The 10994-nt window shown below is 44.2% G+C and overlaps 3 protein-coding genes across 4 annotated transcripts in view; 2 read left to right on the top strand and 1 right to left on the bottom strand.

The window, feature by feature from the left end:
* Window positions 1-779: 779 nt before the first annotated feature.
* LOC123187710 (DEAD-box ATP-dependent RNA helicase 57) lies at window positions 780-4477 on the bottom strand. Its single transcript, XM_044599632.1, has 11 exons — window positions 4138-4477; window positions 3921-4057; window positions 3544-3635; window positions 3331-3427; window positions 3154-3234; window positions 2843-3075; window positions 2136-2330; window positions 1969-2059; window positions 1563-1685; window positions 1287-1437; window positions 780-1204 (listed from the first exon to the last, which is right to left on the bottom strand). Exons 1-11 carry the CDS (start codon window positions 4376-4378, stop codon window positions 1002-1004), a joined length of 1644 nt encoding a protein of 547 aa, XP_044455567.1. The 5' UTR covers window positions 4379-4477; the 3' UTR covers window positions 780-1001.
* Window positions 4478-4782: 305 nt separating this feature from the next.
* On the top strand, window positions 4783-10314 carry LOC123187712 (E3 ubiquitin-protein ligase SP1; the record flags this gene model as incomplete). Its single annotated transcript, XM_044599637.1, is given in 11 exon segments — window positions 4783-4940; window positions 5031-5083; window positions 6820-6944; window positions 7032-7127; window positions 7861-7998; window positions 8074-8139; window positions 8248-8360; window positions 8436-8546; window positions 8974-9017; window positions 9100-9199; window positions 9810-10314. Coding segments are annotated over 11 exon segments (1026 nt in total). The 3' UTR covers window positions 9913-10314.
* A 488-nt stretch (window positions 10315-10802) lies between these two features.
* The window catches only part of LOC123187711 (uncharacterized), a 3174-nt gene continuing 2982 nt past the window's right edge, over window positions 10803-10994 (top strand). The window contains exon 1 of one of the 2 annotated variants that reach the window (XM_044599633.1): window positions 10803-10956. The gene's annotated coding sequence lies outside the window, so the exon portion shown is untranslated. The remainder of the gene's footprint in view (window positions 10957-10994) is intronic. The other variant, XM_044599634.1, reaches the window with a different exon arrangement.

The raw sequence follows: 10994 nt of genomic DNA on the forward strand, positions 1-10994 counted from the left end.
GGGGCAAAAACGATATATTTGACCTGTGGACGAAAAGAATTCACAAAGTAAACTGTTGTTGACGAAAAAATCATCTAACTGACACTTTAGTATAACGTCCGACAGTTAGGCGCCACACTACACTGTGCAGCATATGACTACCACACGCTACATGCTTGGTCAGCGTCGCATCGCGAACTGCTTAAACATTGCTAAGTCAGTGTAGCGCCTAGACACACTAGTGACCGCAACGTTCTTATCGTCGTTTGATTGTACTGGTGGCTGACGGGCTGCTCCTTTGCTCCAGCCTTTTCACCTATCCTATCATCACTTCATGAATCAAAGGATCACAGCGAAGTGCTTGATTTTGTAGTACAAGAGAAAAACATGCATTTGCAGCGCCGCACACGTGACCAGACCAGAGACGGTCGGTTGGGAAACGAATCCATCAAACCACGACAAGAACGAGCGCGTCGGGTCGCACACTGCACTAGACATTAGTGCAGCCATCTTTGGCTCTTCGCTTAATTAATGAAATCAGCTCCAGCTGTTTTTCGTCAAAAAATTAGTGCAGCGCCTAAACACTCAGCCATTGCACACCAATTTAGTAATTTTTAGGCAGCCTGAAATGTGACGTAGCCAGGCGTGTAGCGCCTGTCAACCAGGCGCTGCATAATATGATATGACGTCTAATTGTTCGAAATTTTTCAAGGAGTTCATTTTGTGAATTCTTTTCATCCACAGGTCAAATTTGTCTGCCCATAGATGTAGGATTATTGCATCAATGGTGTCCTCTGATGTTGAAAAATCAGCCGACGAGTTGTGATTAGGAGTGAAATGACAGTCGTACAGCCAGTGCACTAAAACTGTAGCAAATCACAAAAGATATGCTCGGATGCATACGCCCATATCAGGTTTTAGTCAGGAAAGCTGAATGATGCACGCACCAGGCATTCAAACGGGGAAAACCGAGGCCAAACGTGTCATCTCTACAAAATTGTTACGGTTACACAAGATCACTCTCAATCTTCGTCGGTTAAAAAGGAGATGCGGTCCCTGTCCACCCTGTGCTTCCTGCTCTTGAGCTTGGGCAACGCCACCATCCACGAAGGGACCTCGCAGCCCGAAGATACCAGCACGTTGGCGATGTTCCGCAGGAAAGGCTTGTCCTCCTCCGTGAAGAACGTGATCGCCTCCCCTGATCTGCCTGCTCTTCCAGACCGTCCTAGAATATAACAATGGAAGGGATTTAGAAACTTATTGCAACGACGGTGTCCAGGCAGAAGAGAGCACAATATCTTTCTTACCTATTCTGTGAATGTAGGCAGACGCGGACTCAGGGAAATCATAGTTGATTACACAGTTGACACCTTTGAAATCCATTCCCCGCGCAAGAACCTCTGTTGCTATTAGCACCCAGCTTTTTCCAGCTCTCAAGTTGTCAACAGCATCTTGACGCTAAAAGCAAGGAAATACAGAATTCAGTCAGCGAGCCTGATGTCAACAGTATTAAACCAGTGATAACAGGAAGCTACAGGAACAGTAATCAAAATAAGTATCGGTAAATTATGCAAAAGTAATACCTGCTCTTCAGTAAGGTCTCCATGAATTACATCAACTCTAATGTCGTCATATACCAGCTCCCTGTAGAGCTCTTTTGCCCTCTCTTTGCTTTGAACAAAGACCAATACCGGAGGATTCAGAGACTGCAATTGAAGACAATACAACAACAGTAAGTTTCAAAACACACACACAGACTCCTTTTTAATAAGGACAATGTGCAGTTCAAGTGTTCGACATTTTAAGTACTTTGCACATAGTGAGTTTACAGCTACGAGCAACACAATAGGGCTTAGTTTTGCTACTTATATGTGGGTATGCATTAGGCTGCAGTCTGCTGGTTTGGCATGGCCAGTACATACCAGTTCTAAAACAACACAATGCATGGAAACCAGGAGAAAGAAACTGCGAGTGAAAGATCACACATACTTCTGCAAAGCTTTGGCGAAGAGCTATCAACTTCCCCCTCTCCGTTCCAGCAAAAATCAACCTTTGCTTGATCATTGAGGAAGCTGAATTCCTGCAAGTTGAAAATTACATCATGAAAATATCTCATGCAAAATAGATCTGCTAGTTCACAAGAATAGGATACTCACTTTCGTCCCACAATGATCCGAACAGCATCATGCATTATTGTACGTGCAAGAGCCTCTATTGTTTCAGGCAATGTGGCACTAAACAAAGAACGAATTATTGAAGGGTTTGAGCATGCTTTGACAATTGAATCAATTACTTCGACGAATCCAAGCTCAAAAAGTTTATCAGATTCATCCAACACAAGGTACTCCACCCTGCATGAGGCAGTTATGTGTTATTGCTGAACTTTGCGCAGATCTGAAAGAAAATGCTTAAGCAAAATGCAAATTCATGGCTCCTCGGTAAATCACATGACAACACAAATGACCAAGATGGTATGGAACAGAGAATAAATCAATAAAGGTAGCTGATTTGGTCTTGTTATGTTTTGATTCTGAAACAAATTCACTAGAAATGAACGTAATGCAGGTTATTCAGTATTTCTTGACAAATGAAAACACTTAACAGCCACAGTTTTTCTGATCAACTTAATTTCTTTTCATTTCGCTAAAATTTACCATTTGTAATGTAAGTACTATCTGTGTACCCATACAATCATTTAGTGTCGATGAAAATGTTATTAATTGGAACCCCAAGTAACAATTATGATCAAACAAAAAAAAGGATCACAATACATCTGGAGTGCAATTAAAACATTATATTTATATCAAAATAATTGTAATATGCTAAATAGCTAAACAGAAAAAATCATAACATGATCACAGACCTACTTAAGTCAAGGTCTCTCTTTCGTATAGCATGGTCCAAACGAAGTGGGGTGGATACAAGGATGTCGCAGTGCATATCCTTGAAATTGCCATCTTGTGACAGATCTTTGGTCATTAGTTTGACACCAAACTTCCTCCCTTTTGCCAACTTCTTGCACTCTCTCGTAGTCTGTGCTGCCAATTCCCTTGTCGGGCAAAGAATAACAGCCTTCACACATCCTTTAGACCCTGGCTATTAGAACAATATACTCATCATAAAGCATGTCCAACAAATCTAAACAACATTACACAATACCATGAAGATTAATACCTTGATTTTCATAAGCATCGGGAGCAGGAATGCCAGTGTCTTGCCAGAGCCTGTAGGTGCACAAGCAAAGCACTCCCTGCCCTGAAGCAAGCAATACAAAATAATTAGTGTAAACAACTACGTATATTTTTCCATGCCAAGGGGACTAAGTCCAAAAGAGAGCAAACAATCACTCACTGAAAGAAGAATAGAAATGGCCTGCCTCTGGATAGGTGTAGGTTCTTGAAACCCAAGTTTTGACAAGTTCCCAACCAAATATGAATCACAGTCATACCTAGTGCACAAGTAAAAGAGGCTCAGCTTAACAGCTTCAAATGATTACTTAAAGACCTGATTTTGATGTTGCTGCAGTGCAGCATGTCAATAATCCACAGTGACAAAAATGCTTACCTTGAAACCAGTTCTTCAAAGCTCTCCAGTGGTGCTGGAACATTATGTCCCGAAATGTGGATGTCATACCTCTTCCGAAGAATGGCAGCTCTCTAGAAACAAACACAAAATATTAAAATACAACAGTTCAGTGGTTACAGTTTGCAAACAAACCAATCATAAGTCAAACTCTACCACTATTTTCAATTCAATCAAGACCGTGCTGGAATCATAACAAAACCACTTTGCTCACCAGATATTTACATATACAGAGCTTTGTGTTGCAAAATAACCTATAATGATTACTAATTCAGCTCAACAGAATTTTCTTACCAAAATAAAAACATATACTACTGAACCATGATTACGAACATTGGTGCATTGCAAAACACCGTTACCTCGATTTCCCTCTCTGCCTCCTTCCGCCGCCTCACGACGGCCGAGTCCTCGTCCTCCCTAACCTCAACCTCCACAGACTCCTCCGCAGCCTCCTTCGCCTCCGCCCCTTTGAACACGCTGAACCCCTCCACAGCATCTGCAGAAACAAACCCAACCGGACTCAAACCACGAGCGCAGCCACTCCAAGCACCAAACAGGCAGGAATCGAAGCCTCACCGGACGCGGAGGCGGCCCCGTCGGCGCGCTTCTTCTTCTTCTTGCTGTTCTTCTTCGCGTTGGCCTTGCTCTTGCGCTTCCGCTTCTTCTCCGGGCCCGGCGGCGCCGCGTCGGGGGTCGTGGGAGCGGGGGCAGCAGGCTGCGCGCCCGTCCGGAACCGTGCGATGTCCCCCGCGAAGCGCTTGCGGTCGAAGCGGGTGCCGGCGAACAGCGCCGACGAGAGGCTCGGCTTCTCCTCCATGGCTGGGTTTGGATTTCGCCGCCGCCGCCGCCGCCGGGGAAACCTCCTCCTCCTCGTCTTAAACGTTAAACCCTAGCACGGACCCACGAGCAGCGAAATGAACCTGGTTTCCTTGCCTGGCCCCACATGTAAGCCAAAGAGCTTGGGCAGTTTCCACGATCAAAAATTAGACGGCTCAGATCTGACCACGGACGCCATCCGGCGCGTCGGTCGCCGTGGGCTCCACGCTGGCGCGCTTATCCGACCGTCTGCCCCCACGTCTCAGCAAAGCAGTGAATGACAGGTGGGACCCACAGACCATGACCATGACCATTGCCGTCTGCTTCCGCTTCCGGTATGGTATCCAGTGCCTTGCCCACCTCGCCGTAATCCTTGCCCTAAAATAAAAATCCGTAGCTGCAGCTTCGCCGGAATCCCGCCCGCCGGCCCGCCGTCCGTTCCCGCGCGCCGGATCTGCCGCTCGCCGGACGATTTCTCCGCGCGAGATGTTGGTCCCGTGGGGAGGGGTCGGGTGCTGCCTCAGCGCCGCGGCGCTGTATCTCCTCGGGAGGAGCAGCGGGAGGTGAGGAATTTTTTTTTGTATAGAGAGAAGTCGTTTCCTTCTTGGCGATTTCTGGGGTGCTGATTGGTGGTGGCTTTGCTGCTGACTCAGGGACGCGGAGGTGCTGCGATCGGTGGCGAGGACCGGCAGCCTGAAGGATTTGGGTGGGTGAGCTAGGGTTTGGTCTGTCACTCTGTTGTAGGTTGTTTGATTGGCTTCAGGAGTAGCAATTACTTGAGCTCTAGTTTTCGGCGGGTGCTACTGCTCTGAGCTAATCTTATCCTAGCCTCCCATGTCGGTGATTTGGTTTGCAGCTCGTGGTGATATTTTGTGCATCTGTTGGTAAAATGGCACTTCCTCCGATCCAAAAAAGTGCCGTGGCTTTAGTTCAGCTTTAGTTCAAACCTGAACTAAAGCCACGGCACTTATTTTTTTTTGCATCGGAGGGAGTACCTGGTTTGGATAATTGGTGGTTTCTTTGGGTTTGTAGGTAGATAAGTACTACCTCTGTCCTGAAATGTAAGACGTTTTTGCAGTTCAAATTGACCACTGTCGCCAGTGGTGGAGCCAGGAAATTTTCATTGGGCGTTTACACTTAACAACTTCTTCTTTTAATATCAATGGCAATATTTGTCCAGAGGCACTATATATGCTTAAGAAAGCCTCATGTTATCATAAGTTCAGTAGATAAATTGAAATTGACAATTTTCAAAATTAAATTGATTGCCTAAATTTGTTGGGGGTGCACAACAGTGAAGACAACCCAAATTAGCAAGTATCAGCTAGCAAGGGAGCTAGTAATTAAATTTTTTATCCTTACCCTTGCATGAACTCACTGAGATATACTAACGTAGGCATTGGTTGCTAGTGCTTACTACCTGCCACCGTCCTGTCGCCCTCAGCGGCTGGCACCATGGCCCTGCCCATTGCTGCAGTGTTGCTGCCCAGCTGCTGTGCGGCCGACTGACCAGCCGCTGGAAACCGTGAATGTGCACTGCGCTTCGCCCCCGCATTGCTCGCCCAGCCGCCGTGTCACCTGCTCAGCTTGCTTCCTGCTTGCCTGCTGTGACTGCCTCCCTTTGCCCGTTGCCATGTCCGCTGGCCGCCGTGGCTCCGTTTTCAGGTTCAGAGCAGGCATCAGGTGAGAATGTGAGGCTGTTTGAGCAAGAGAAACATGGGAAGGTCCCAATAGTTTTTTCCATTGATGGCTTGATCACCTCTGTGCTGCTCGGAAGAAGCAGGACATAGACACATGTAGCAGGTCCTGGGTCTAGCCGGTGCAGGCCTGCGTTTTTAGACCGAGTTTTGCTTTATGTAGGCTTTTGCTAATTTTCATTGGGCCGCCGAACTACTCTGGATGTTTTTGGCAAATGAGCTGGCTGGTCATGACTCGTGAGACCAACATGAATACCTGCTGGCTCCGCCCATGTTTGTCACCACTGTCTCCACGGCAGCATAATTTGTTCTTCTGCAAAATCCAAGAGTGCTGGATTTATCTTGTTGGCTTTAAACAAAGTTCAAAAAAGCGATTGGCGCAATTCCTAGTTTTGCCTCTGTCTAGTGCCTATATCGCCTAAGTGCATGCTTAGCATGAATACGAGCTAGGTGTTCTGCTGACGCACAAGCGCATAGGCATGCCTAGTGTGATTAAGCGCTAAGCGTACTGCTTTTGCCCAGCACCTAGGCATTCAAAAGCGCACATCTAGGCTTGCCTTTTTTAACTATGGCTTTAATATGGTTAAAGTCCAGCATTTACTTCAGATATGGTCAAGAGCTAGACCTTTCTTATCAGCATGCTTTACATGTGATATATACTTTCTACGGAGATTATCATTTGGTATACTTGGTTAAATACGCAAAAAGGGGATATGTTTTAACATTTCTTCTCTCTCTTGAACAGCTGCTATCTTGGACACTGCAAGTAAAGTCCTGCCACTTGTAGTGGCGGTTTCTGGGCGAGTTAGTTCAGATACACCACTTATATGCCAACAAAGTGGTATGAGAGGTGTAATAGTCGAGGAAACGGTAGCTACTGATTTGTTGTTTCTGTTATTAGTAGATGGGTTTGTTGTTGGTAATTGTGGCACTATGCTAACTTTTTGTTCTTTGTAGGCAGAGCAACACTTCCTGAAGCACAATGATGCTGGATCCTGGATTCAAGATTCTGCTGTGATGCTTTCTGTTAGCAAAGAGGTTCCATGGTACCTGGTAATGTGTTCTAGTTTTTTTGTTGTTGCTCTGTCAATACATGCAGTTTAATTTAGCCTTAGTTTGATTATTCCTATTATGTGTCCAAACTTGGAATTATCTAGAAGTTTATTTCTGCAAAGCTTGGGTTATAACCTCCCTCTGTCTGTACTCTGGAGTCTAGACTACCTTCTCTGTTTGTAGACCAGATTTATAGCAAAGAAGAGCATATGCATCCCTACCTGCTAAGATAGTGCTATAGGTGAGAAAATGTGTTAGAATTAATGGCCAAAACTGTGGGCATGGTTGCTAAGTCTAGTATATATAGCACAAAACTAAGCTTGGCTGCTGATGTTAAATCATCTATTCTTCACGGATAAAACGAAACTGTAAAATATTTGGTATCAATTAGCACCTATATGCGGTCCTATGTGCTTGGATGGCTCATGGCGAGAGCAGCTAACAGTATTATTTCGAAAAAAAACATGCACTCAGTACCCACTTTAGCCGTTAAATCCTTAGCTTAGGCATTGTTAATGTATTGATGATATGCCTATACTTGTTTAACAGAAGAATATGCATAAGCTTAAACCACACGAAGTTGTTATATAAACGTAAACGAAGTGACTGCTCATAAAAGAAAAGATAAATTGTAGTTCTAAATTCACTATTTGTTTTTCTAGTTTGATAATATCTTGTGATTTTGTGATACCTTGCAAGTTCAGTTCTTCTCTAACATATAATTCATCGCCAGGATGATGGCACTGGGCGTGTCTATATTGTTGGCGCTCGTTCTGCGGCAGGGTTAATTTTAACTGTTGCCAGTGAGGTTTTTGAGGAGTCAGGGCGGACTCTTGTACGTGGAACTCTGGATTATTTACAAGGACTGAAGGTTTGTCTAATCACGTTTTGAGCAAGACCAATGCTTATAGGATTGCTATTCATAATTTAGCATTAATCATTGTAGATGCTCGGAGTAAAGCGAACTGAAAGGGTTCTTCCAACTGGAACTTCATTGACTGTTGTTGGTGAGGTAATAACCGTAGATTTCATTGAGTTTCAAGGTACTGTGAATTTTTGTTGACATAACTAAATGTTTAGTCCCTTACTTTTGTTCTGCATTCTTATGCTGTATGACCAGGCCATTAAAGATGATGTTGGAACTATTCGGATTCAGCGGCCACACAAAGGACCATTTTATGCATCTCCAAAAAGCATCGATCAACTTATCTTGAATCTCGGGAAATGGGCCAAGTAGGGAGATTATGTACAACATTCTGTGTCTTTGTTTAGGGATCTTGCTGCTAATTGCATGTCTTTGTACAACAGGTTATACCAACTTGCTTCCATGGGCTTTGCAGCTTTTGGTGTATTTCTTCTTGCTAAGCGTGCACTTGATCATTTTCTACAAAGAAAGCGCCAGCGTGAATTTCACAAGAAGTATGGACAAACATCAGTTTCTTTTATTTAGAATGATTAACAGGGGAGGTTCCTTGGAAAGCAATCTCGTTCTTTTTCTGTTCAATTGTTCAGGGGGTTCATTCATCTGTGCTTGACATCATTAGAATTATGCCCCTTTTTATCTTGATCACCGAGTAGTATTTTGATGTCTTGCAAAAACTGCATTGTTCACCTGCAGCTAATATATTTCTCTAAAGATCACATGCAGTTGAAAAAAATGACTGAAGACGCTGTATGTGAAATGTTTTACTCATGGAACTATTTTTATTTTCAGTCAGTACCACAAATTAGCAATCATGCATGGGACTGAATACCAAGATACTTTGGAAGCACCAAACATTTTCTTAATTTGGAATTTCAGAACATTGGTGTTATGTAAACTTATGTATTCATTTTGTACATAAAGGGCTCGTGCTGCTGCAGCACAAAGGCAGGCTAGGGACGCTGAAGGTGATTTTCTTATAGATTGATTAGTCTCTCTTGTAAATACTAGTTCCTGTCTTATGATATCTTTTACTATTATTATATGAAGGAGGCAATGGCACATCAGACGGAGAGCCTAAGAAGGATCAATTGGTATTAGAAATATGTGTCATATGCCTTGAACAGGAGTATAATGCAGTTTTTGTGCCGTAAGTACCTTATTTTATACTCACATTTCATCATATGATTTTACATGTTAATAATGAAGCTGTTTCTTGTTTGACATTTTCATTGTGGATAATCCTGAGCATATATGTAGTAAACATCTGTACTGTTTACTGTTTCATTTTGGTCAAGAACTGGACCTTGACCAGTTGGCTAGAGGCACCTGGGTGTGAGTGCAGCCTGCTCGTTTGAGCTTCTGTGCTCCACACAGGGTGCCTCATGGTTGTCTCCCCCTATTTAAAAAGCCACAGGGATTGCATGTGGGTCTATTTTTTTGGTGGAATGTTTTTTTTGTGTTTAATACCTTGCATTTAACTTGCCTACCACTCTAAATGATTAAGCATGTTAGTAAACATGATATTAAGTTATGCATTTAATTTTATCTGGAATTTAATAAACCATGGGTTGTTTTGCCTTTGACATTCCAGGCTTCATTTAGCATTTTTTTTTAGCTCTGTTCATTACGAAGATGTTTTTCTCCTGAATCATCTCCACCTATGCTTGTTGATAAGCATCTTTCCCTGTTACCTATGCCCGTATTATATTGTTGCCACCAAAATGTTCATGAGTGAGTCATAACCGACCATTATGCAGGTGTGGCCACATGTGTTGCTGTATGAACTGCTCTTCTCACGTAACAAACTGTCCACTCTGCCGACGAAGAATAGACCAAGCTGTCAGAACATTCCGTCACTGATGGCACTACATGGTGCAAGATCCTGCGCCTGATAACACCAGGTGAACCACATCTTTCAAAACCACCTGATACTTCAAGTTCTGATTGCCGTGGCTGCCAGTGTGTGCCGATATCTGGAACGCGGAACTGAGCTGGAGCTTGTGAATTGGAGTTTTGCTTCACTGTCGAAACTTCACGGTTGACGCGGTGCCAGTTGCTGATCTTCCTTGTACTTTACAGTTGTGTACAGAGTGTTCTTGTGTAGCGCCTTGTTTCTAACAGCGCTCTGATTGACAGCATGGATGCTTAGTAGTAGTATTTACTGGTGGATCGATTGATTCTATCCAACGGAAATGCTATGTTGTTTGACATTGTAAAGGATAATCATTTCTTCTGATATATATTGGACACCGTCTGTTTTGATGTTCTTGTGTGCTCGCTGCTCGTTTGATTTTGTCTAGCCACATAAGAAGAAAATATGTAAAAATGTCGGTGCTTTCTCAAGCTTGCTTTCTTGTATGCATAAACTCGGTACTGTTATCAACGGTCAAGATTCTTGACAACTCTTTTTTTTGATGAGAAGGATTAGGGCAAATCCAACGGTGCCTCTCGAGTATCTCTCCTGTATCGCATATGGAGACGCTTGTAAAAGGATTTTCCCTTGAATTTTCTTCAACTCCAGCAGCTCTCCTTCAACATTGTGCCATGGTTAAGATCGAATTAGATTGAGCGTTCAAAAGAGTTCGCTGTGGCTACAGGCTTACAGGCTTTGGTGCATCAGGGATTGGGATTACCACCATTGCCAAACAACCTCACGGGCAAATCCTAATCCAAAGCCCATACCCTCACACACCGCGTGGCGACGTGGATGAGGACATGAGGTACATCGGGAATAGCCGGTCTGTAGAGTGAAGACTCCCAGTCCCAGCTGCGCGTGTAACCCTAGTCCGGTACTCCTCCCCCCTCCCCTGCCCTGGATTCCCAATCCCAATCCCATCTGCCCCCGCCGCCCCGCCCCCGCCCCCGCCGTCTCTCCGAGCCACCGCCTGCTCCGCCGCCCGTCAGGTATCACCCCCGTCCCCTCCCTCACTCCTCAGACAGAC

The sequence above is a fragment of the Triticum aestivum genome, chromosome 2A (genome assembly GCF_018294505.1).
Source record: "Triticum aestivum cultivar Chinese Spring chromosome 2A, IWGSC CS RefSeq v2.1, whole genome shotgun sequence".
Classification (NCBI taxonomy): Eukaryota; Viridiplantae; Streptophyta; class Magnoliopsida; order Poales; family Poaceae; genus Triticum; species Triticum aestivum.

Bases quoted from the DNA above. Each gene is read 5' to 3' on its own strand.
- LOC123187710 (XM_044599632.1), bottom strand. From the start codon at position 4,378: ATGGAGGAGAAGCCGAGCCTCTCGTCGGCGCTGTTCGCCGGCACCCGC. The intron at 3,076-3,153 runs GTATTAATCTTC...TTGTTCTAATAG, and splicing joins CGATGCTTATGAAAATCAAG to CCAGGGTCTAAAGGATGTGT. The intron at 1,205-1,286 runs GTAAGAAAGATA...GTTATATTCTAG, and splicing joins TGCCTACATTCACAGAATAG to GACGGTCTGGAAGAGCAGGC.